The 27,864-nt window shown below is 39.5% G+C and overlaps 1 protein-coding gene across 1 annotated transcript in view; it reads right to left on the bottom strand.

Moving 5' to 3' along the window:
- RELN (reelin) overlaps window positions 1–27,864 on the bottom strand; it is a 257,122-nt gene that overhangs the window by 158,504 nt on the left and 70,754 nt on the right. Inside the window, exons 5-8 of the mRNA XM_010004142.1 lie at window positions 18,532–18,602; window positions 9,562–9,594; window positions 8,330–8,408; window positions 265–361 (exon numbers count right to left, since the gene is read on the bottom strand). Coding sequence (XP_010002444.1) covers window positions 265–361; window positions 8,330–8,408; window positions 9,562–9,594; window positions 18,532–18,602 — 280 coding nt within the window. The remainder of the gene's footprint in view (window positions 1–264; window positions 362–8,329; window positions 8,409–9,561; window positions 9,595–18,531; window positions 18,603–27,864) is intronic.

Here is a 27,864-nt window from a genome sequence, read left to right as displayed (position 1 = left end):
TTCCAGTCTTTTTCAAATGCTTTAAATAACTTGGATGCACAGTAGATCAAGAGGCTTTTCCTTGCAAACTATTGCAATACTCTTGGTTAGCATCTATAGTTTTAGAACACACCAGGATGTTTCTGGGGTGCTTTTCTATGGCCCTGTTGCCTTGCTTAAGAGCCTCTCAGCTGAACACCAAGCCTTCAAAGCACACCAAGGTCTCTGCAGCCTGGGTTTGCAGCCTGCAGCCTCAGCACAGCAGATGAGCCAGCCTTCACTTACCAGCTCCCTGGGACCATATGGCTCACAGAAAGCGACAGCGTTGCCGTGCATGATCACTCCACACTGCTCCCCAACCTCACAGTTGCTGCATTCAGACCTGTGGGAAGAACACACCGTGTTCAAAGTGAAAATCCGCACGTTTGAGATTTCATTTGGCTTGTAACGTGTGAAATAAGGCCCTCAACAGCTTGACACTCAGACAAATTGGACAGTTCGGTTATCGTGGTGCTGAATGTCAAGGTTCAGCAACTTCATGTAGGATGCACTAGAGCTGCCTCTCAAGAAAGGCCCTTGTGAATAAGTCCTTGCTCTCTGCACATGGTCCCCTGTCCAAAAGGGAGCATCTCTGATCATTGACTGCAAAACATCACATCACGGGGAAACCAAGGTGTATTCTTACATATATAATTTACCCTAAAGTTACTCTTCTTTCAAAGTCTTTACTGCACAGTTGATACACCAGATGTAAACCCACCGCCCCGCCACAGAGTTCCCACACAGAACAGCCCAGGAGAAGGGGGTAGGATCAGCCCCTTCCCCAGCCTGCAAGAATCTTCACCCCAAAGGGCAGACTCAAGGCTGCAGACCCTGCCCAAAACGGGGCACCAAGAGGCTACTACAGCCCAGCTGCTGTGACATGGCTCTAGTCTCTGCTTTCTATTCATATTTGCCATATTCCATACTCCTGGTAACACAGAGTTACCCCTCTGGACACTTTTTTTGAGAAAAAACATGATGAAAAAAAAAATCTCAGAGAGGCTGGTAAGTGCTGCTGAGCAAAGTAGTTGCACCTCTCCTGATATTTCTTAATTTGATATGAAGGAGTTTGCAAACAGCCTGTGTGCAGAGCCAAGGCCTTCTCCCTCACCTTCAGGCATCAGGGTGTCAGCTCTTGGAATGATCAGCAGGTTTGCAAACAATCTCTGAGATGCTGCCAGGCCTTGACAAACTGCCTCCAACCGTGCTGACCAACGTTGCCTCCAGGCATCCAAAGCTCAGCTTCAACTGAGCCTACAGGCTCACATCTGTTCCCAGAGTAACTCCATTGTAAGCAAGGGTGACCTCACTCCAAACCTTCTTATTTCTTCTTGATTTTTGTCTATGCTCTGATAATTGATATTTTTAGCAGTTTAAGCACAATGGACTCGTATAACGGAGGTTTAGGCAGTTTTTTCTTTGGCTTCTCTCACACAGAATGCCTGAGATTTGGCCACTCTTTCTGATGTATAATGCTGCCAAAATACACATTCCTGTACATACAGCCTAGATGTAGTTTAGTAGTTTCAAAGGTTTGGTTTTCTTCTGACTTTTCATTCTCTGGCTAATTTCTGGATGGAAGATCTCCCGGAAAATTGGATGGAAAAGAAAAAATCCCAAGGAGATCTGGATCTGCTGTCAACACACATGATGGAGTTTTTAATGATCATAGCTGATTCCTATGCAAGTTTCCTCATCTGCTTCCCCCCCTCCACCTGCCACCTCATTCCTCAATGTATTTTGCTTGTTTGTCTTTCCATTAATAAGCTCAGCTAAACTTCTGCAAGCCTTTCTGTAAACTGCTTAGAGCAGGACTTTTCTCTTCCTGAGTGTCTGAAAACTATCAGCCCACCATGGTCCTGGGCATGGCAAATGGAATCTCCAGAAAAAGGATTATCAGCTAAGCCATGGGGCTGGGGCAGCTTTTCCCTGCCAGTGCCCTGTGTCCAAATGGTCTGAGCAAGGGAGGATGGGCTGTTGTGAACCCAGGTAGTGATTAGAAACACCGTTTAAATGATTTTTTAAAATACCTATTTAACTTAGTGGAGCTACCTCCTGCTCTGCTCCCCAGGGAGCAGCAGGCTGGGGCTCCTCACCATTCCACTGGCTCCTGGGAGACCTTCCCAGGACAGCAAAGTGCAGGGAACTTTTAGCAGAGGGGGTTAACTCTGGGCAGCATGCAATACCCTGCAGGTCTGTGAGTGCTAAGCTGTGCTGAGTGATAGATACTAGGTTTTCAGGTGCATAGATATGGTGAATAATTCATTGCATTTGTTATTTTAGGTCTCCTCAGTTGGTCCTGGGTGAATTCACCACAGGACTGGCTTTCTTAGGCCCACGTCCATTACAGAAATCAAAGATTAATGCCTCTTTCCTACTTTCCAAATCTCTCACTTATTCTGAGATTTTATTAAAGGTAAAAAATCCTTGAGGTTTTTTTCCTGTATGAGCATATCAATAAAGTAATTCCGCAATTCACATAGATAGCATTTAGTATTTTGGATTTAGGCAGCAAAATTAAATAGTCTGATAAAGTAATGTAGTTCCCATCAACTTCAATGACTTAGTATTTATTTAGGGAAGCCACAGCTGGCCAATCATTTTATTTCTCAATATAGGGCAAGAAGAGAGAATGTGAGTCAACCGAAGTGTATAAAAAAGAAATTACAGAAACAGAGTTAATGGAGAATGTGTCACTGTCTAAATTTCACTTGATTCTTAAATCTCTGATAGCTGAAGAACACAAAAATACAAGCTAGAAGAATAACTAGAATTCTGTAGGATTCTCACTGTTTATGAGCATTATTTTAATTATTTGCTCCTACATTTATAGTAGAGTATCTGCCTGAACTCCTAATGTGTCCAGGGAGAGGCAGAGATGGCAGGTAAACTTTGCTTATGTTGGGACCACTTATGCCCTCATGAAAGGACAGTACACATACTCCAAGGGACATTTTAGTTTCGTAATTTTCATATTTCAATGGATGCAAAGTGATTCAGCTGTTCATCTCTTCTACTTCTGGAATGTGGTCTACGAAAATCCAGGAACACTGTCCTTCTAGTACTGCTGTTGCACCATCACTCACCTTTTCTAGGATGACTCCTCTTGTAGGAAATTGGATGGCTGTTGATAATCCTGATTCAAACTTTTGTGCTCTCTTTGAAATGTATTCCCTCTGACAATAAAATGCTCAGTAGCTTGACAGGAATGCATGAAGAGCAAGAAAATTAATGTGCTGTTCCTTTCAGCATCATCATCGAATTCTGTGCTTAGAAACGACCAAATTTGCTCCTCTCCAGGTGCAGACAGGAAGGTTAATTTCCATTTATACAAGCAGGAAATACTATGAATTGCCCTGGCTGGGTGCAGCATTTTGCATCATCTTTCTCACCTGCCTAGTCTAACATCTTAGAGCATTAAAATCACTTCAGCTTTCTCTTCACAGCTGGTACTCACTGCCACTGTTGCTGTGCGTCTTACTCATCTAGTTGTCTTGCCTGCAGACCTACCATCACTCTCACCTCTGGCTAGAGAGTCCCACCTCTCTCTGTTATTGTTTTTCACTTTGCTGAAGGGGAAACATCTGCTGTTTCCTCATCCCTATTTGTCATCTTGTTTCCCTCTACAATACCTGAGATTGTGGACATTACATTGACTGATGTCTTTTGTGATGTCTGGAATATAAAGAAGATAAACATCTCAAGCTTCATATTTAAACATAAATCTTTCTGAAGTTTAATCCTGCGGTTTTAGTGCAATTTGGAAACCACTTTAGGACTTCTCTCTCCTGCTACAAAGCTTTCGTCCACCTCTTTGCCACTGGAAATATCGCGGTATCACTGAATCTTCATTTCTCATATGCCATGAACAAGTGATGGGGCGTTTCTAATTGATTGATTTTACACGCTCAGCTTTTCTTCAAGTCATCTTTGAAGAGTATGTCTTCTGTAAGTGATTGCTGCTTGGACTGCTGACAAGCTTTGAGATGAAACATGGCATCAAGTTGCAAAGCAGACTTCAGCCAGCAACGAGCTTCTGCACAGAGTATTTCTTCTTAGAATGTCCTGAATCACCTGTTGTCTACAGCCTCACTGTTAAAACTGTTTTATACAGAAACATACACTAATACCAACATCTCTTCTTTACTAATTTATGCATCTTCTTTTCCCTCCCTTTTTGTCTCAACATTAAATAATTTACCATAAGATTAAACAGGATATTTAAGATATTTTTTCTAGATTCGTTCCTGTTTGGCGTGTTCCAGTTCTTATATACCACCTTTTAAATACTCTCCTCTGCAAATTTATGAAGTTACACAGAGGCAAGACAGTCACTGAAACAGGTGCTCAGGGACCTACACAGCCTTCCAGATATGACTAGATATTAAAGGCAAGACATCCACATTTACATCTGTAGATATGTGGAGTCACAGAACTCCAGACTGGTTTGAGTTGGAAGGGACCTCAAAGGTCATCTAGTTCTAACCCCACTGCATGAGATGGACACCTTCTACTAAACCAGGTTGCTCAAAGCCCCCTCCCGCCTGCCCTTGAACACTTCCAGGGATGGGACATCCACAACTTTCCTGGGCAACCTTGTCTCACCCTCCCTTGCCTGTGTCTCACCACCCTCACAGTGAAGACTTTTTCCTAATATCTAATCTAAATCTACCCTCTCCCAGCTTAAAAGCATTACTCCTTGTCTTATTACTATATGCCTGTGTAAAAAGTCCCTCCCCTGCTTTCTTGTAGCCCCTTCAGGTACTGGAAGGCTGCTGTAAGGTCTTCCTGGAGCCTCCTCTTCTCCGGGCTGAACAGCCCCAACTCTCTTAGCCTGTCTTCACAGGAGAGGTGCTCCAGCCCTCTGAACTAACACACTCCTGCCGGTTTTCAGCAAGTCTCATGGACCAGCAGACACAAGTACTGTTAGACTTGTCACTGAAAAATTCACTACATATTATTGTCTAATTAGTTCTATGAGTCAGCAGTGAGCTGCCTGGTATGGCATTGGTGTCACATGTACCAGGGAGTGGGAGTCACTTACCAGCCTTAACTCTCACAACTAATATTTGTTAGACATAAATGAAATTGGACATTTATGAATGTGTGAAGCATATGTGTTCCACAAGCCAAAGAGGTCTTTGTAAAGTTGGTGGCAAATGAAACCCAAGAAATGAGGAAATTTTTGCTTAAGTAAACAGGCTTGTGCCTGTGGGCTGGTGACTTTGGAAATAATCATATTCTGACATGGTTGCTCACTGGAAGAAAAAAAATTTAAAATGAGTTGGACACACCACACAAGAAAATGCTCATGGTAGCTGAGTCCCAAGAAAATGAGAGAGATGAGACATACTCCTGTTCCTGCATTCCCAACACAGAAGTCCTCCCTGCTTCCTACTTCTTTCTCCTGCTGCCTCCTCCTCTCCTTGTCCTTTCCCACTTCAGCAGTTTCTTCTATTTTATTTCAATCAACAAACTGTGATTTAGGTCAGACCTCCATTCCCAGATGCTGTGATTTTTTCTGTTTACAAAAAGCCCCATCCCAACCTTCCCTTTCTCCTCCCCTTGCAGCTCCACAAACACTTGTGGCCACTCCTGACCCTTCAAAGAAACAGATGGTTGCTGGGCGGGATGTAACTTTTACTGCATTTGAAAGACCAGAAATCCATAAAAAACAGGCAATCAGTCTCAAAATTGTACAGTGCCCTTGTGCAAAATAGTTACTTAATGTGAGGCCTCTCCCAGTGATGGACTGACTCGCTGGGACTCATAAAATGAGACACACAGAAGCTCTAAAATGCTTTGCTTGTGCACTTGGACTGTACATCTCTGCCAGAGTTGCACATGCCAGAAAGGGGATCAGGAGGAGTGGGACAATATTAATCACATCCGAGCCAGTGTCATGTAGGATTTGGGAAGAAAAGATCATAGGAAAATAGAAACACTTCTCTCTTCATCTTTATACAAATAATGGTTTCAGAAATTATTCGAGCGGCTTAGTCTTACTGGCCCCTGCTGACATGGCCCTGGTGGAGCATTGGTGCACACAAGGCAGCTGCTCCCACCTCTCAGAGCACAGCAGAACAGGGACAGAGCAGGGCTGGAAATACTGCTCCAGCAGTTACTGCCATTGTTTGTGGTAAAGATGGGATTTTAGCAGCTGCCAGGGGAAAAATGCAATTTTAGGGTGGATGGTGTAAACTGTTAATAATCCTTGATTTAACTCCCACTAGACAATCAAATGAGGATGAGCTTTCTGCCACCAAGCAGGTCTTCACCAGAGGCAGAGCTACTGTAAAAACCCTGTATGCAAAAGGGCTCCTGACACCTCATTACAGTTTTCTTTTACTCATGCTCCAATTCTAATTAGCATTGCTGAAGATGTTGAATTTCTGATGTTATTACAGGAAAAACTGTCTCAGGATTGTGTTGAGATTTGAGACTCTCTCCCAGTATACACCTCCCTGCACTGACCCACCAGCCAAGGTGGGCCAAGGTTATTCCAGGGGCACCAAATCCAAATCTCAGGCACAAAAGAACCAGGAGACATGGGGGTGCTTTTAGTCTGAAATTTCTCTTCTGATACTTCTATAAAGCAAGGATGAATTTGAAGATAAGAAAGCAATGGATAAATAAATTATGGAGGCTCCCAACAGACAGGCCCTGTGTGAGTTATGAGACATCTGCAGGGAAATAATGCCTCCTCTCACTTCTTTCCACTCAAGTCCATTTAGCACACTGCTGCTAAAGCTATCTACCTTGGCAGCTATTCTGTAACCCATTAAGAGTCCTTGATCTATTCATGCACCTAAAGAAAGAGGGTTGGTTTGTTTTTTTTTTAATATTATAGTATTCCAGGTCCTTAATGCATCTCTCCAGAAAAACATTTAAAGAGATCATACAAAAGGAACAAAAGGAGAAAAAATTGTAGGCACATATTAAAAAGTATTACAATAAGTATGTGCAAAAGGAAAATATCCATAAAATTCCATAAACCACAGTCTTTTTATATAAGATGGTGAAACTGTGAAAGACCTGCACAGATGGAAAACTGTGGCAAGTCTTAATGAAAAGGAAAACTAAGTCAGATTTCACATATTATTTGTATTGTTAACTAACAAATGCAGGTAACTGCTAAAATGGCCATCAAGAATTTATCTGAACTGGATAAACTAATTCATTACAATATTTCTGTATCTTCTATGAATTTGATCAATCAAATTAATTAAATTTATGAAATAGGAATGGAAGAAATAGAAAACTAACAACCTCATATTAAAAAAGGGAACTTCAACCTTCAAAACTTAAATGTTAAGACCAACAGATGGGCTTCTCTGGGTATAATATGACCAGTAGAAATATTCACTTGGCAGACAATGGGGGAGCAGAGAAGGAGATGCTGGCTGACTGCTCTCTCACTATGACCAGAGCTAATAAAGCTTCTACCTGACCTGTCCTGAATTATACTTGCCTTATTATGCTTGTGGTGTCCCAAGATTCTCCAACAGCATCTACTGGTTAAGGAATAATAACAACCAGTGCTTGCTGTTTTGCATGAAGACTGTGACAACATGAATGACCCTGCTTAGGAATCCCACTGAACAAAAAACCCCTGTTACTGCATAGAGCTGGGAAGAGATAGGTTTTCCTCCCTGTACAATACAGAAGTTTTGAAAAAGTCTGCCTTCCACACACACACAAAAAATAGAAAAAAATAAAATAAAATCAAACAAATATTTTTAGCAGCTGAAAATTGGATGGAGGTATTTCAATTCAGTTAATTTTTTTCTTTTGAATTATTTGGAAACATTTTATTTCAGTTTAGGAGCAGATTTTACTATAGTTAGCTTCACCAGAAATATTTACTACATTAACATGGAATTAAAAAAAAAATATGAAGAAACTAAGTTTAATTATTGAAATTGATCAGCTTTTCAGTGAAATTATTATTTCAAGGAATCAAAATCTTCATAAAAAGCTGTTCACTGAACTCAGCTCTATTCTTTCTTTCTATTTTCAAATTAATTAAAAAATTGAAACCAATGAGAATTTGTCACTCACTTCAATAGGTTTAGAATCTTTCAGCCACTCAATAATCAGTTAATTAATAAACATTCCATATAAACATATTTTGCTTATATTTCATACAACGTATTTCAATCCCAGTGGAGCAAAGACACACATGAGCTCACACCCATGTGAACTGAGTTATCCAGGAATTAATAGAATACAAATGCTTCACTACAATAAGCAACATGTTTTAATTTGCTCAAATGCATACAAAAGGAAGCAGAAGTCTGAAACTCACCACATGGTAGGATTCAATTCTTCTTGATGGTAAGAGTCAAAGTCATCTCGTAGGATAATGCTGTCACTGTGCATTTCAGCTACAAAGAAAAGAAAGCACTCTATGAAAATAAACCCAGTGTAATCACCCAGTGCTTGCCAAGCACTCACCTGGAACTAAAGTAATGCACCTAAAATGAGGAAATCAGCTTTTTAAAGCATGCTAGTAACAAAAGCAGGGTTTTCTCAGTTACAGGCTTTTGTTACTCTGGATCATAGTACCACACACATTTAAGGAGTCTCCCAATCTATCACTGAAGTGCAATGCCTATGTAAAGATGCAGCCACCAGGTACATACTAAATGCTTTAAGAAATTTTGTTCCAAATTGCTTGTTGTTCTGAATGTCTAGGAAAAAAAAATCCCTCTGAATCCAGGTTTTTGAAACACTGGCAGAAGGAGGGATGCGATGTCCTGGTGAGTGTACTACACTTCTAATGGCCAGGGGGTTTGTTCTGATAACTCAAAGACAAAAATCCATGAGCTCATTGGAATTTCTCTGCTGCTATCAGTGGAGCTGGCAGTAAACATCAGCTCATGTAAGGGTTATAAACTGAGTTATGTTACTCAAATGTTTCTAACCATTGTTCTGCAAGCTTTGGACTCCGTATTTCCCCCAAGATTTGCATCATCATTTATGTACCCAACAAATCCCAAAACTTTGGCAACTGTATTTGTATTAAACAGACTTTTCTCAACAAACACTTGAATTAAATTAATAAGGTGACTTTCACCTGCTATGCAAATGGAGCCAGGACACCAGAATCTGTTCTCAACTGATCACCTTGCAATGCCCAAGTTAAGATGAGCAGGGCTGGAGCTCTGCTGCATGATCCATGCTCTGCCTGGAGAGGAGGATAAGCAATGCTCTGCTCCTGGGTGCACCTCTGAGGCACACAGGGACAAAACCTGCCTCCCAGTGACCCAGCACTGGTGTCACAGTGCTGTCACATGCTGGGGGTTACAGGTCTTCACATAATACTGGCACTGCAAGGGCTCAAAGCCAATAAATAAACAGCAATGAGAATCACAGTGAAAAAACAACTGATCAGAATTAGACATAATTAAATTAATTTTATATTAGCTTCATTTTTATTTAATTCTCGAGAGCTAGTTTCATATGACCTTACAGATTGTTTATTCTAATGAAGTTAATGACTCTGAGTTTTAGTAGTTAGAATGACAAATCACCTACCAAGGTGAGGATGTAAAGGAGCTTCTGTTGGGGCTGCAGAGAACAAAGACAGACAAAGCATTAGTATCTTCCATGATCAGGGCTTAATTACAGCATTAAAAATCAATTCAGCATAAACCAAATTGTACAGTACATGTTCTCTTAAGTCAACTATTCCAACAGTTTAATTATGAAAAATGTGATACACACGGAAAGTTAAAAAATACAATAGGAAAGAAAAAACAATATTCTCTAATTAAAATAAGCATCAATAATAAATGAAAGACAGAAATGGTTTTACAGCAAGATAAGAAAGATCACAGCTAGTATATGAGTGTGCGATATTAAAAATAATTTGGATTAAGATTCAGCAGTTCAGTGACTGACAAATGGAAAGGGAATTAAGGTGAACAACAGAAATAGTCTAGGCAAGGCAAAAATGCCACAATTTTTTCATGTATACTGCACTGGACAACCAAGTATATTATTGGGAGAAAAAAATCCTAGTATTCCTAGGGCAACAAATAACAGATTGACTCCACAAATCACTAAATCAAACACTTGTTTTAAAGCACATTTTCACATGCACCACTGAACCAATTCCCCAGTAGGTCTTTGTCTTCCAAGAACCAGTAGAATATTGCAATGACACGCTGCGTGGGGACATGAGTGTGAAAAAACAAAACTTTATTAAGTAGTCTTCTCCTAACATTTTGCAACAAGAGTTCTGGTGTAAGATCATACAGAAGAAAACAGAATGTACCTGAAAGGGCACAGCTACATAAACATATGGGGAATTCTAGAAGGTGGCTACATAGCATGCTAGATACTCCATGGTATCTACTACATCCATAGCCTTGCCTGGTCTTACATCCAAAGGAAGTTACATCTCTTGCATGGAGGCAAAGAGGGTGCATATAAGCAAGCTCCTGGGGAGCAGCTACCTGGCTTACCTCTCAGTACCTCAGGTATATTTCTAGCCATATGTTTTCCTTTGGTAAACAGAACACCAAAATAAGTGATTTTTTGAAGCCAGGAATCTTTTGATGAGTCTGTGTTTCTCCTTGGGCACTGACCTAAATTCTATCAGTACTCCTGATTCCTTCAGCATGCTAGCAACAAATTACTGAAGTATGGCAATTTCTGTCATAACATCTGACAAATTTAAAATAGATTAAAAAGAAACATAAAAATGAATGCAGTAATCTGCGTAGAGCCCTCACACATAGCCATTTGAATAGGAAGTCCAATGCAAATCTCAAGCATTTTGTTTTTCTCTTCCTACTTTCTCCTTGAACACTGGGTTTGCACGGAGGCGTGACGTTCTGTAATGAAACAGCAACATTTCATGGGGAAGTTGGTGATTAAGAAGACTGAGCAAGAAACAACTGAGATATCTGCAGAGCAGAAAAGGATGGCAAGCCATCTGGAGTTATCTTAGTTAGAAACCTTCTATTTAACTGACTTAAAACTTGGGAGACCAGCAGGTTTTACTTCATCCAGTAACCTTATATATAGAGAGAATGGTGAAACAACCACTGACCTACTGAAAGCTTTACTGCAGTGAAGAGCAAAGGTATTCTGAAGAGTTTGATGCTGAACAGAACTCCCAGACATGAAGAAATATTAAAGGTTTTTTTCTTTATGCAGATAACTGGATCTATTTTTTGTAGAAGTTTATCCATAGCCTCATGTCTTCCCCAGCAGAAATGCCAATCAGGACTCCAGCAAAGACCTCTCACCATGATGGTACTAAATCTGGGGCAATACAACTACAATTGTACATTAAGCTTGGCTCTGACTCCAGGATAGTGCTGGGCTGCACTGGTGGGTACTACAGAGGAAAAGACTGCATTTGTTCCTTGCAGTCCCAGGCATTGTTTTTCTCCATGGAGGCATGTATAAATTTCTGTAGAAAACCTTTAGAAATTTTTTGCACAGAAGAAACAGATTAAACTGGATTAACTGAAATTATTCCGCAGATTGAGCAATGCAGGTTTATAGGAAAAGAAGTATGGAATTTTACAGCATGGAATTTTAAATATTCCTGATCTTATAAGAGGTTAAGCTTAAAATAAGACATCTCTGATGCCCTGTGTTATCCCTTTTCATTAGCTCCAGATCATCACTAAGGGATGATCACCTGCAAGGACAGGTGTGGCTGAGGTCCACTCTGCTAATGCTTATCTATGAGGAGGATGGTCATGTCAGGCCACCTCACAGCAGACTCCTGAGGAAATTTAATTAGCCCTTGAGAGGGCTCTCAATTTAAAGAGACCTTCCCCTCCTCAGACCTGAAAAAGAAAAATTAAAGATGATAATGTGATTCAGGACAGATCACTTGGTGTGGCTCTTTGGAAGAGGCTTTCTGTGGAAGGCAGTCCACCCAGGATACATACAGTCACTAATTCTTTCTGAAGTTATTAAGCAAAATTTCAGCATTCATTCTGAAGTCACAGGTATAGCACAAACTTGGAATCTTTGAATCTTTGAACTCCTTTGACTTCACCATTAATTTTTATACAAGTAGCTGTTTATGTGATTAAAGAATTAAAAAATTTGATTTGAGAATTTTTCCTAATACAGCTCTTCAGTTGTATGCACAGTGTATTGCAAACCAAAACTGCTTGTAAATGGACTGAAGGGAAGAAACTTGTGCAGATACACAGTAGTGCTACTGATCACTCGTTAAAAAAAACTTAAGGTTGCGATAAGCAAACAATGATGGACAATAGGTTGTTCTAACAAATAAAGACTTTATGTTGAGGAAGGGTTATGTTTCCTAAATCTCTACAGGATCTGAGAAGCCTAAGCACTTTTGCCTCAGGTATTCCTTCATCTAATTTGTAATTCAAAAGACTGTGAAGGTACCATTTAATGAGTGATAAACCTAGACTTTAATCTCCTTATGAATAATTTGTATATTATACTTTATATTTCCTTGCAAGACAGCACTGTGTTGATCTTTAAATGTGGTAGATAAGGTCCCCAAAAGAACAGAAATTTAGAACATCACACAAAACCATCTGAAGTAGTTTTCAAATATTTTGAGATCTGCCTTTTAAAATGAACTTATAAAACTACTTATTTTAAAACAATATGGATTGCACAGCAGGCCATACAGTATGGCTGAAGTCAAAGGGCATTTTCTTGCATAACATGACAAAGCTTAAAAAAAAAAGGATATGGAACAGAGTAGCTATACAAGGCAAATACAAAAACATCCCCAGTTTTAAAAAATGACATAATACTTCAGTCTGAGGGGGGAGAAAAGGCCATCTTAATTCATATTTGAAACTATGACTTACTTTCTTAGATGTTCCTTAGGCACTTTGTTAGAGGGTTTTAAAGTTAAAAATCAGTATTTGTATGGTTCCAAAATGAACCTTAACTTCAATAAGAACATAATTTATTTTTTAAAAAGTGAAGTAGGACAATTTATTGTTTGATTTTTAACTAGAACCCTGGGTATATACAGAGCTTTACAAGAGACAAATTGTACTAAGCAAAGAATGGAAATGGAGCTCAACAGAGTTCACCATCTAAGAGGCATGAGCAAATACAATATGAGAAAATGTAAGAAAATGTAGGATCCTTGCCTTGTCAACAAGGAAAAGCACAGAAGAAAGTACACAATACAAAGTGATTCAGAGAGAGAAAGGCCACAGTGGAATTGGAAGCGTGAGAAACTTGAGGAAAGTAATGGGGAATTCAGAAGTCAATGGGGTCATTGTGGGGCTCTGTGTCAATGGGATGAGGGAGAATGAAGGCATCTTTTGGGGTAAAAGGTTAGAATTTTCTATGGATGGAGTAAGGCTACTGAAAGGTTAAACCAACAGAAAAATATGCCCTGTTTTGGTTAAACTGGAAGGGAGGGAAATCAGAAGGGAATGTCACTGTCAGATAGAAGAGGTGGAATATGAGGAAGGAAACAAGATTTGGTGAAGGTCCAGATGTCAGTGGAAAAATAAGAACCAAAACAATCAAATATGGTAACGGTTAAATGTTAAGCAAAACCAGTCTCCATTCAGATAAAAAGAGCCAGCATAATGCAAATTAAACACAGTTTCCATCAGCATCAGTTTGTACTACTCGTACCCATATTTCCTAGATCTGTGGGGTCAAGCCTCTGTGCAGGGACAGGTAGAGAATATGGCACAAGAGATTATTTTTAAAACTCAGTGGAAAATAAATGGAAATTCCCCTCCTTTCCTCCAAACTTTTTTTTTTTTTTTTAGAATATAAAATAAAAGTGAATTATAGAAACAGAAATTCTCCAGTGCTCCCAGACAAAACCATTGGTCAGAGATCAGCAGCCATTAGCTGCTGCTCAACAATTCACCACAAAAAACATGCAGAGAGGTATGTTCTATTTTGCAGATTATGAAGAAGTCTAATCTCCTGGTCATTAGCAGCCAGATGAAGATGAAAAAGGAAATGAATGCTTTTATTTAGGTTCCTGCCAATACTTTCTCTCTACTGGTAAACAAAGTTGCTATTGAATGATAGAAGCTGAACATGTCCCAAGAGAGAGCAAGGGCTTTGCCTGAGGGCTGCATTATTCTTGCTGACACATAAGCCAAGGAACATGCCAGCTCTGAACTCCAGTCCTCTGCTCTGTAAAATACTGCTCCGGTCAAGCCTGAGAGCCTGCAATCTGTTCTGTATTTGTTTTTCAGAGTATTCTTAATTCCATGTTTACAAGGTATAAAACATGCCTAAAAGGCCTTCCACAAACGTTCAGGCAGAAACTATGAAATAAAAGAGAATCTGGGCCAATTGTCGGGATTTACTTTCACATGGAGACATCTGTCAGACCGTACAGTGCTTTCCCAAGAAAAGAATCCCAGTCCTATACTTTGTGGCATTGAGTAGGAGATTGTATAGGATTATGGGAACTATGCTGCAAGAAATGATTTTACACTAAGAGGGAACAACATCCTTCATCTTTTCCATCTCTTAGCTCTGACTGTTCTGAGGCTCTCTTCTAGTCAGTCAGAACTAAATTACTCACTCACAAATCTCCCAGTGTGGTCCTAATTCCAAAGAATTGCACTGCTGGTCCAAAGTTGCATATTGTACCAAAGAAATGGTCTCCTTAACACTTTAGCACCCTTTGTGGAGTGGTAAACGCAGGTGGAGTTGTGTGATGAGAGTGCTGGCTGCACCCAGCTCTGCACCATGAGCTGTTCCTCCCAGAAGCACCCCTGTACTCATGGAGACTTGAACTTGAACTACAATGTTCTACAGTGGAATGCAGCTAGGACTGATGCTTTGCCAACTCCATTTTAATTATGCTACTGTTAATGTATAATTTTTGTTCTACTCAGCCCAGGAATAAATATGCCTCAATCTGCACAGTAATGTTTACCTTATTTTCCAGTAATCTTGCTATTTTGCTAAGTTGAATAAATTATTAATTAAAGGTTACACTAGTGGCAAGACTATAATTAGCCATTAACAACCTTATTTAACCTTAAGAGTATTTATAAGATGTCTGTCTTTTCTGTCCTGGCTTATACATTCTTTGTTTTCTTGCCTATTTGTCTGGATTAGCTCTTTCGTCTTCTCATTTTTATCTCCTTACTTCAAGATCCAATAAAATTTGGAGGCTTTAAGGCTTACACCAATTCTCAAAGACATTTCTAACCTCCTGAAATATTTATTATATGCCGAACACACATCTTTCTGAGCAATTATTTTACTTTTCTAGTTGTCTTTCCCTGTGGCATCATTGATTATTCCATTTACATTATACATAGGGCTGCTTGTTTGGCATTGCTATCCCTCAACACTGTCCTTTATCTAGTTCTCTTCAAAATAAGAACTATGCTTTCATTTCCCTGCTAAAATCCCATTAACACTATTAGGATTTACTAAAGCACATGTGAGGTTGGACAGCCACATCGAACATGATTTCTGATATTCCTTGCTTCGTGTATATCCTTTGTATTAATTATTATGAAGCCTGGTATAATCTCCAGTGAACATACATATTTAAAAGATAACCTGTAATCAATCTATGAAGTTGCCTTGTGGTTTTATTTTCTTGACTTAATAAGTCACATAATTCACTACAGCTTTTCAGTATACTAATGTTTAGGGTCAGAAACAGACCATAAAGCCTCATTTATATCAATCTACCATGCTGTTTTGCATATGTCTTAATATGATATTTAAATCTAAATCAATTCACTCGTTCCTTCTGAAAGAATCCTTTATTTACATTAATAGTATTGATGAAACTGGGATTGTCTTCATGGAACAAAGGAAGAGAAGTTTGCTTCAAAGAAAGCATTTTTTAATTTAATAGGAAAATTATTCCTAGTAGTATAGTTATAATAGCACACACTGCTTAGGGGGACTAATGCAATGCACTAATGCTGAAGGAATAAGAACAAAAGGGTAGAGGAGAGCTTGGTGCTGGAATAGACAGGAGGAAGGGCCACGGCAACTCGGTGGTTGACTTGCTGGGTCACTAAAATTGTGGTCAATGTGGGAAACTAAGGGGAGGGAAGCTTTGGTGAGGATAAAAATCTGGGAGAAGGACCAAGAGAACCTCTGAGAAGCTCACACACCTATATTATAGGACAATATGATGACTAATTAGATGGCTGTTGTACACTGTGAACTGCTTGTAGACCAGCACCTTTGGGTGATCCTTGATTAAGTCAAAGCTGATGTTTGCAGAGTTACCGCAGTGACATCAAATATTTTGGAGAAGTCAAATCCAAAAAGTCTCTGAATTGACTGTATAAAGCAAAGAGATTTGCTGGGAAAATCACAGGAAACACAAAAGTCATGAGGATGTGAGAGACTGTGACAAGGTGGGGAAGCTGGAGGCCCTTTCAGAAGAGGTCCAGGACATGGCTATCACTGTCCAGGCTGGAGGACGAGGCAAAATGACTGTCACAGCTGAGCAGCCAGTGAAGGCCCAAGGGTGACGCATCTTGGCATCTTTTATTCTCTTCGCACAACTGATAAACAAATCTCACTTTCTCCTTGGCCTGTAGAGTCCCTGTGAACTTGGGGACAGCACACAGTACCATAATGACTTCTTGTTCTAAGCAACATAAGTATTGCTATAATGTTAATTTGAGGTGAGGTTATGCTCCAAAACTGGAGAAATTTAAAGCCAAGAAGGGTGAAAGAACTACGATTTCTTCTGGCAGCCCTCCTACTAAAATCTCCTGGTAACAGCAGGTTGGAAGAAAGTACTTTCAAAGCCTGTATGGAGGGATTTCTACTTGCTAGTCTCTGCTTATCAAGGTATTTTCTTCCAGCAGGGAGAAATCCTGTTGCTTTGCTCATATTCTTGACCATGCTGCCAGTTCTGTCACTGATAGCTACCTATTTCCTTCTAGCTCGCTTCCATCTAGTTTTTGTCATGCTGGTCACTGCCAGCTGTTCTGGCCACTACAAACTGCCTTTGCCTATGATGCTTTCACTGTGCAGCCATGCTTTGGACAATTTAATCTGCTTATAAGATTTTCAATAATTTTATGCTGGTGACTTTGCATATCAATTTGCCTACTTTTGACTTGTGTCCATCCACTGAGTAGCCTGTGTGGGATCCCCTCACCAGCCTCCTCAGCACATCCCACATGGTGGTTCTGCCAGCACTTCTGTTCCCCAACCCCTTTCCAGTCATCACTGAAACACTACTCTTCCACACCCACATTAGGGGAGTATAATTTATCTCCTGTTCTGAATAACAAACGCATTTTGTTAATTTCTCCAGATGTTTTTCCTTGCACACAGTAAAAATACCAATACATGTCTGACAAAATTACCTTCTATTCAGCTCATTATAACACTCTCTTCTGACTGTCAGCACCATTTCATTTTTCTAATTAACTTCCCAGCTTGTTAGCTGACATCTTCAATCACAACTCTGGATCTCCCTTCCTATGATTGAAATATTCAAATACTGAAAACCCAAATACTGAAACTGAAAATCGAAATACTTTTCCCTTAATATCAGAGGTACAATTCATACCTCATATGAATAACTCAGTATATGCTCCTGACATATTGTCAGCATCTTATTGCAAAAACTCAGATTTTCCCAAACTCACAGGAAAAAAAAAAAAAAAAACACACACAAAAAAACCCCCAAAGCAAAGAAAGCCATAGCTTTAATACCCCAAAAATATGCATTTTGGGGGATTAATTTTTTTTTTTTCTTTAGTCTTACAATACATTTCTAATTTTAAAATATTTATTTTAGACTGGTTGGCTCATATTTCACTGCCTCTTTTCACATGGAAATATCACTGGAATTTTGCAGACAAAACTGGATAAGCACAGAAATTCCTTTCAATCCTGCATCAAAAGGGAGAGATACCTTCTCTCCTTCCCACTGTTTTAATGAAGCAGGTTCAAAGCAGTGCACTGTCTACAGACAACAGCTCACAACAGGGCATTTGTTTTCAGGTTACTTATCAAAAGGATATATATGGTAAGGTGTGCAAGCAATTAGATTTTTAAAGTTTGCATAAGTCAAACATAATATTTAGCTATAAAAGGGATCAAATGTTGTAGATGACAAGCAAAAACGATGGTCTACCTTACAAAATGAGAAGGCATGTTCTTCAGAAAGATGTGTGAGCTGGATGGTAAACAAAGCTCTTGCTGCAGGCATATTGCATTTGTTACTTAGAGTTACTACAGTGAGAGTTAAAATTGAGCTTGTGGTTTTGATAAAAAGTAAATGTTCGTTGTTACAGGCTGATTTTAGGTAAGGGTATAACATAATAGGATTTCATTTAACTGTTGTGTATTCCCCAAAGTTTAGCAGAGAGACTAGGGGGGTTTCTGGATTACTGATGGGAAGTATGAAGCCAATGAAAGTATTAGTTTTAAGAATATAAACAAGATCCTGATACTAGGTTTTCTATGAAATAGCATTCATGATGAGTAACACTGACATGCATGTACAATGGAAAAACACATTTGCCAGGTATGTTTTTACAGGATGGTGGCTCTTACCTCCCTGTTCACACAGCTGTTGTGCTAAGGCATCCTTGAATATAACTTGGCCCCTATGAGTAGCTGTAGCCCTGTGAACATAAAAAGTACAACAATCAATAATGTACTGTACTGATATATGCACATGTATATCTATATGCATGACTAACCAAATCAGAAGCCCCATTTCTTCCTGTGCTCTTCTTTCTGCATTCCTTTAAATTCATAGAATAATTTGTAGTATATCACAAAGCTAAGTACATCATTCTGCCTGAGAATGTGCACCTGTCTCTGAGCAGGACAGAAGAAATGGTCACAGAGCTGGTGCCCTGTGAAATTATGTCACACAATCCTATATGCAATAGCAATGGCTGTACTGTTATATGCTGCTGATAGAAATGTAGAGATTGAACAGGTGTCCAGAAATCCTCTCTGGAAACAACAGGAGAGACAAGTAAGCTGCCAGTTGAGTTGTTCTTCTTCAGCTAACGGACCAACTAATGTACCATGGAGAAAAAGTTGTCATTTTCTTTTTCATAATCAGCTAGAGATACAATGCAATTTGACTTGTTTTTCTCTTACAGAGTTCCATGCTAACAGTGCTAGTTATCCTTAATTTACAATTGCTCATTTAATCCTTTTTTTTAAGTGTAGTACTTCACAACTTCAATTTTACGTTGGAAATTTCAAAACCTTTCAGTATTTGCTCCTGTTGCCCTTGAAGTCTGATTTCTTGCAGCCAAAGTACTTTCAATATCTGTCTAGACTTCTATACACTATTCATTCCTGTTCTTTATCCTTTCCCTCAGTCAGTAATGAAAATAATTAACATCAATGGGCTCAAGATAGATCCATATGAACTCCTTGAAATAGCTTCTCCTCATTCAACGGTAAGACATTGAGAGCAACTTCATGAGTGTGATTTCCCAGCCAGCTGTGTGGTCTCTGATGGATCATGCCTCACTTGCTTATGGAAATATCAGGAAGGAGCATGAAGGAATGATCCAAAAAGAAAGTTCAAATTAGGTATCTTTTTTCTTGGCTGCTAAACTAGTTACACTGATGAGGAAGAACAAGAGAAGTAATGCATCTAACGTGAATTTTTTCACATATGGTGGCTCCTGAAGGTAAAACACATCAGATTGTCAGAGCACAAACAGGAGTAAATGAAAGCTTCTTTGGGAACTAATTTCCTTCCTGCTCACTCAGAAAAGCTCCATTGTCACCAATGTGTGTGCCCAGAAACACATAACTATGGCCACCTGACGCTCCTATGGGTTTTAGGGCATTCTCTTCCTCTGCTCATGGGAAGGAGGCTGTATCACATTTTTCTGCCTGCTTGGACAGAGACACATGAAAAACTGGAGCTTCACTTTGCATGTAGCAACAGTATTTTGGCAACAGCAGCCCTGGGATGGCATCACCAGTGTGAGGTTTTGGCTGCAGTCCCTACCACATGCACCATGGAAACTTTTTTAGGATTTCCAACACAGCCAAACATCATGCCACAGCTCTTCATTAGTGTTTTCCATCTGCTGTCATGACCCGTGACCACACTGCGCACAGAGTGAAAAAGAAACAAATACCTTACCCCAGGGCAAAAAGAAGGGCAAGAAAGCTGAGATTTTAAGTCTTACTTAAAAGCATGAAACAACATCTTTCTTAAATGTCTCTTGTGAAAAATATGCAAGAAATCATTATCACTACTTATATTTCTGCAAATTTCCTCATGGACATGGACACAAAAGTCAGATGGAGACCAAACAATCTCCAAAACCAAACATGTGCCCATGTGTCAGTGCTGCTAGACCTATCCAGCATCCAGCCATTCCTTGCAGAACTTTTATCTCATTCAGTGCACCCCATCCTTCATTAAAAGGACCAGATATGGTGACTTCCTCTAGCAGATTAAATGGCAGGGCACCCCACAGCCAGCTTTGGGTACAACCCAGAACAAACAGACAGATTTTGCAAATATGTTTCATTGTGGGAATTCCATGTTTTGAGCACAAATCCATCGCTCTTGGTGCTCCCACACACACACACTAAAATGCCACCACCTAAGGCTCAAAAGGTTCTTTGTACATTTGTATCCCAGGCTAGCAGGATGGAAAAAAGGGCTTTGCAGACAGTGAGAAAGAAATTGACATCAGCAGTGGACTGAGCCTTCAGGGATAGTGTTTATGCAACAGCCTGGGATTCAAATCAGGATGCAAGCAACAACAACAACCATAGAATTCCTTTATGAGGCAGATAGGGGCAAACCCTCGAAACACAGACCACATGCAGAGAGGAGCCTGAATGCAAGTAAATATTAAATAATACCATTAATACCAACCCGTGTACTGTTCACCCCATCTCGGCATGCGTGTGAGAAAAAGGGGATTTGGGGAGAGCGCCAGCAGCCTGCTGAATGATCTGCATCTTTCTGTGTCTATCATCCCTGGCTTGAGAATGCAGACTAGGAGCCAATTATTGCTGCTCCATAGCAGGAGCTCTCTGCACCCTGGGGACAGCAGTGCTGTGTGGGAAGGGCACCGCTTCCTACAGCACATGCTCACGTTCAGGTTTGCAATGGGCAGATGCATGAGTTCTGCACCTGCCTGTGCAGCTTCAGAGACTTATTAAGGCTATTGCTTCTGTCAGCTTTCCAGTATTATCTGCAAGTTTTTCTCTGTATTTATGCTTTATTCATGGGGCAAATGACAATAATGCAGTGCAATTATGCATGAACTCAGCTACTTTTAGAAAGAAGTGCAAAACAGCTTTTCTCTACTGAACTTTCTTTGTTGATGTTCATACCTGACAGGTGAGATTAATGGGAAAGGATCATGAATGTGGGTTTTTCCCTTTTATATGTAACATATCCAAAGACATTGATACTCAGGTCTAAAAACTACATAATATTTATAGTAATAATAGTAAAATAATAATGGTAATGCCTGAGCAAGACTGTACTAGTGAAAGAAAATTATCCAGCAATTTATTATGGGCGTTGCTTCTTGACACCTATATCCATTAACTGACATCTGTGCTGTTTTTCAAAAGTTTCTGAACAGCCTTTAATGTAGTTAAATATTGCTTAGATGAAGGTTCTTACTAACTAATAATTGGTGTTACACCAGTCTACCTTCCCACTTTGTCACTGAATGCTATTTATTTCCAGCTAAAGGACAAGTATCTAATAAAATCTAACCTGCCAGTCAGCCAAAAGGCAAGATGCATGGTCTGTGTGTCCCCAGAGGTAATTCCTCACTTGGAATTAATCTTTCCAAAGGGGTGAGAAATAAAAGACAAATGGGAGGGAACAGGAACATCCTGACATGTAAAGTGAGAGCTTAGAAAGAAAAACAACTTAGAGGTAATAAGGTTCCTCTTTATATTAACTTCACACTTACATTAGCCTAGATGTATTTATCTGCTTGGGGCAATGCAAGAGAGAGGAAAATGTGTTTTTAAAAGTGGCAAGAGGATATAAAGTGCTGACAGAGGAAGAAACAGGTCTGAATGCAAGAAAACTGTATCAGGTGTCAAGGCTCACTGTCAGTTCAAGGCATTACTAACCCCATGCTTCAATTACAGCAATTCTGTAAAGAATTTTCCTTCCTAAACCACAACTATTCAAGTTGAAATCGGGTTCCTAAAAGACTTTTAGGTTGTCTGTCACTGAAAACTAAAAAAGAAATACGACTTGGTGATTCTCTACTTGAACTATACATAGTCCACATCACCTGCAAAAGAGGACTTGAAATGCCACCCTGCTGAAGTGCTAACAAGCTTAAGAACACTTTATTTGAGTGCAGTGCTGCCAGCTCCTCTGATGAGAATCAAAGCGATACCAGTTTGTGCCCCGTGCATTGACACAAATTGTTCTGGGTGATTTGGGAGAAAGAAATCCAGAGACACTTGCATTTTCTCTTATCTCTGAATTTATCTCTAGAGACTGTGTACAGGAAAAAGGGATTGAAAAGTCCACCTAAGGGTGTGGTGGGTATCTTTGTTAACATTAAAATTTTATTTAAAGAACCATTTCAAAATAATATAGTCTAAGACATAGAAAATGTAGAAGAAATGTCAAAAGCCTTCTCAGCAAGAGCAAATAAACACCAGGGAAAGACAGAAAAGTCTCCTTTTGCAATTGTATTAAACCAACATTTAAAGCCACACGTGCTTTTCTGTGTATGGAAGCAAGAGCATATGTACCCATATCTACTACCTTTACCTGAGACCCCGTGTAAGTGCTTTCTTTAACCAAGATCTGAATAAAACAAATCCTCAGGTTGAAAAAAACAAGTCTGTTACAGAGAATGGATCTAAGGCTACAGCACTGAAAGCAGAAGGGTGCAGAGGCAGCCCCTACACTTAACACTTTATGGGAAATTTCTTTCGTAGTCCTAAAAAACACCAAACTTTTTTTTGGTTGCAAGGTGTGAGTACAATAGAGGGATACATCAGAACAGCAAATACATATTAGGAAAGATGTAAAAGTTAAGATTTATCATTTTAACTGTATATAAACTTGGGTAAATGCATATAGACATGGATATGACAGAGGGACCACTTGGTGGATAAGTAATTGGCTGGATGGCCACATCCAGAGAGTTGTGGTGAATGGTTCAGTGTCCCAGTGGAGACAAGTGATGGGTGGTGTTCATCAGGGGTCAGTGCTGGGACCAGTGCTGTTCAATATCCTTGTTGGAGACATGGACAGTGGGTCCGAGTGTATCCTCTGCAAGTCTGCTGACAACGCAAGCTGTGTGGAGTAGTTAACACCCCAGAGGCCTGAGGAAAAGAAGTACTGTGTACAGCTCTGGAGCCCTCAGCACAAGAAAGATACAGAGCTGTTGGAGAGGATCCAGAGAAGGGCCACCAAGATGATCAAAGGCCTGGAGCACCTTTGCTATAAGGACAAATTGAGGGAGTTGGGCCTGTTCAGCCTGGAGAAGAGAAGACTCTGGGGAGACCTTATAGCACCTTCCAGTATCTGAAAGGGCTACAAGAAAGCTGGGGAGGGGCTTTTCACCAGAGAGGGTTGTGATTGGACAAGAGTTAATGGTTTTAAACTGAAAGGGAGTAGATTTAGGTTAGACATCAGGAAGAAATTCTTCACCATGAGTAGTAAGGCACTGGAATAGGTTGTCCAGGGAGGTTCTGGAAGCCCCCTCACTGTAGGTGTTCAAAGGTTGGATGAGGCTTGTGCAGCCTGGTCTAGTGTGAGGTGTCCCTGCTCATAGCAGGGAGGTTGGAACCTGATGATCTTTAAGGTTCCTTCCAATCCTAGCCATTCTATAATTCTGTGATTCTATGATAAACATTTTCATCCTCCTTTCCTTTGCATCTCAGAGAATAAAAAGATGCTTTTAAAATTCTATTTAGTTTTATGTGATCTGAATTATTAGAGCTTCTTGCTGTCTGAAAGCAGGTCAAGACAATCCTTTCTTCTCAGCTACAGGAAATCCATCATTTTCATTAGTATTTAGCATTGTGTGATTATAAAGGGAAGCAAATTCTATTTTTTCCTACATTTTAAATAAAGAGTTACTGCATGGCATCTGCCAAGCAGTCAGCTCATATAAATAATAGAACAAGCATCCATTGTCTCTCTCCTGACATAGTGCCAACAACTAGGTCCTGGTTTTCTACCTTTTCCAGTGCTTGGGTCAGGATGCTTTCTTTGTCTTTTGCAATCTATTGTGCTTTATTATCTAGTGAAACATTGATTGTATGGATTTTATTTTTTTAATTAATTGAGTATTTATAACTATTTTAAATCTATATTTAACCCTAAGCTAATGAATGTACTACATCTTTTTGGTATAAACAAATATTATTTTGCTAAAATCTACTTGTGTAGTCTTCTAAAGCCTATATTCAATTGAGATATCATTCAATCACCTAAATTATCCTTATCACCTAATTGTACCTTACAGTTTTACATGAAAGTAGTGCAGTGAAAACTTAAAAACATTTAAAATCTAAAAGAGTAAAATCTGAAACAGCATATGAGATTCTACGATGAAAGCTATGTTTGTTTTAAAAGATCCCACATAATGCAGAAAAGGATGATTTTAAGGCCACCTTTTCAGTTCTCTGCTTTCATGTAATGTGTATTACTAAGTTAAGGTTTGGGCAGCCTGCCCTAACCTGCTTTAGTTGCCCACTGTTCCCAAAGGCTGTTGCCAGCAGCTGTGGATGAGCTGAGCCATATGAGAATCTGGAACCTCATCCTCTATATTTGCTTTACAAGCCACACAGTGAAATGTTCAAATAGCGAAATTAACCCCATTGCTTAAAAAACACTTGTTTCAATATTAATTACAGAGATGCAACTGGTGCATCCATAACGTGCAAAACAGCTTACAAGGGAAGGATAAAGCCTGACTCTTTAGTCTAAAGCTAAAAAACATTCCATCAAGATCAAAATGCCCATGGGCTCCATCCCAGAGCACATGGGGCAGGTTTCCCTTCCTGAGGCTTCACCAAACACTGAAATATTATATTCCTTGTCTAATGTTTCTTTGCACTCTTCCCACAGTCCTAAATGTCTTCAGAGGACTGCAAAACAAACGAAGTACACAGACCTTTCACATATTGATAAAAATGAATTAAGGGAGATCTTGCTACAGTTGTTATTGAAGACATGTTATTCTTTACTATTCTCACTTGCCTCCTGCATGCTGGGAATCTGGTGAACCTCTTGAAAAAAATGCAGGGTCACTAATCATACAAAGGACAGTTATTTCTCCTGCATGGCTTTTCATTTTCAGCCAGATTTATGTGTTGTAAGAAAACATACATCCCTTAAGACCATACCAGCTCACAAATAGAAATAGACAGATGAAATACTGCCTTAGGAGAATAATTAATTCCATCAGCCACTGAAGAAATGACAAAATTGTTAAGTATCACAGGACTCTGGCCAAAAGTGGCAGGTGGAATGGCATCAGGTACAGGACAAAACTGGAGACACTACAGGGAGAAAGTCTGGCATCAATAACAGGAGCTGGATGGACTGGGGATATCCAGAGGTAGAAGGATATCTGGGGACCCTGGAAGGCTGAGACCAAGACATGCAGGAGGGCACGTGGGAGTCATGTTGTGTGGGTGCTATGAGGACTTACTGCCCATAGGATGGAGGAAATCTGGCTTCGTGGACCCTTCTGCTTAGGGCACAACTAGGTATTTCTTCAACAAGGGTGCTTCTTTCAGGGATACCCATTTGAGTTATGTCCTCCTAAGGTCCCAATTAAGAGACACTCAGAGATCCAGGTTATTTATATTGCATCCAACCTGTCTCCCACCTCACTGAATCACAGAAAAACATGTAAAAGAGAACAATCTGTTCTCTGTGTCATACAGTAGATCGTGTCCTCCAGCCCTGCTTTCCAAAACTAGCAACTTCCAGCAGCTGTGGAGGCTGAGCAGAGGCTTGTGCTTGCCTTGCAGGCTGTTGGCATATGTATATTATATATATATTATAGATAGTATAGGTCTCAGTTCTTTGTTACTGACTTACTTTTCCTCTGAGCACAGATTTGTTTTCAGAAATATTTGGCTCTACTGTGAGCACAACACTAGAATGGATCAGTATAGGAAAATATTTTGTTACTGTTCTGAGACTTTTTAGCACAATTGCAACACTGGATTCCCTATTTCCCAGATGAACATAAAAATGGCGATATTGGGTGAAAAGCAACCAGACTTCAACTCTTCATTTATTTTCTAATGACAGATTCAAATCAAAAGGAGTTCATTGGGAATTCAGTTCAGTAATGTAGCCAGGAAGGTGTTCAAATACAAATAATTATTGCTCTGTTACATGAAATATGCTTGGGAGCTCAAATTCCCATGTCTGGAATCCCAAATACCAAGTATTCCAGATGAAGGTGTTAATCAGAGACTTGCACATCTGGTGTTGTAAATAACAGAGAGGTGCTAAAAATTAAGGAAATTAATATTTAATTTGTAAAGCTAAGAAGTTTATGGTTGAATAATAGAACAGCAAACTTGGGCTAACAACAATAAGATAATCTCTTCTCAAAACTGGTATTCTAATGGGCTTTTCAGAGTGCCATTAACACTTATTTAAAAGACTGCATCAAATTTTTAAAAATAGTGAGTTTGCTCTTGTGAATCTCCTCTTTTCAAAGAAGGAACTTTGGGTAGTAGATCCACCACCTAATTTAGTACAAGCCTCTTTACCATTGAGGAAGAGACACTTCCCAGAAGCTGCTCAGGATAAATTCAGGACTGACATGGTCAGACAGGTTTTCTAAAAACCTGGTTCTTCTGAGAACTCCCATTGGCAAAAATATCCAAAGCATTAGCTCCAGGCAGTCCCCTGGCAATGGGAAGTACTGACATCCCATGCCTCAGATAAATCTTCCCATGCAGTCTAAGTAGAAATGACCAGACATCTGAGCATTGCTGTTGTGGATGAATTAATTACAAAAGTACCACAAGTATTTCTATTCTAAATAACATATTCCCATTTTGAAAGGTCACCAGGCATTCCATGATCTCTGGAAAGAAAATCACGTCTGTACAGAGAGTGGTTGAAAACTTAAAAACTACAATGAAAAAACAATATATTGCAAACTAGAAGATACGTTGCCCCTGTGGATGAGATGGATGTGGTTGTGAGTCCAAAGACTTGAGGCAAGACCCCTCAGGCAGATGGAAGGAATAATAGTAAATTGTTAACTCAAAAAGGCATGCAAATGACATAATTATTAATTTAGAAGAAAATAACACATATCTAAGAGCAGCATCTAAAAGCAATGCTGTAAAAATAGCAGCACTGACTATGCAGTACCACGTGTTTGGCACACGCGAAGGAAACAGGCAGACTTTGTTCATTGGCAAAGATTAACTCTGCTATGTTATTCTAGTAGGAAGAGTGTGAAAAAGAATGTACTGCAAACAACAAATAAATTGTTTTAAAATACAGCTGGTGGTCTATGCCTTTTAGCTTCCAGGTGCATACATTTCTGGGGATGTCTCCATCTAACAGCTTGTAATACATTTGGATTCCCTGCACAACACTGCTGACCATCTCCTTTTTTAATTTTATTGATCTGAGGACAATCCTTTGCATTTAAACTGAAGACCTGTGTTTATATATTAATGATATCCAGTGGAGACATGTTCACATATACCTTCCAGCTTTCAAATCACATATTTATTTCTATTTCCATACACATATATATTGCACCAAAACATTATTCTGGCTATACTGACTCTATGATTTTATATGAAAAAGTATCAGAATTCCTAAGTGAAATAGAAAATATATTTTTAGATACATATATTCAGCCAGAACATGAATCTTATCCAAGTTTTCATTCACAGATC

Source organism: Chaetura pelagica, unplaced genomic scaffold, assembly GCF_000747805.2.
Source record: "Chaetura pelagica isolate M959 unplaced genomic scaffold, ChaPel_1.0 scaffold141, whole genome shotgun sequence".
NCBI lineage: Eukaryota > Metazoa > Chordata > Aves > Apodiformes > Apodidae > Chaetura > Chaetura pelagica.
The sequence above is the reverse complement of the archived record's forward strand: the minus strand, read 5'-3'. Positions and strand labels throughout refer to the sequence as shown.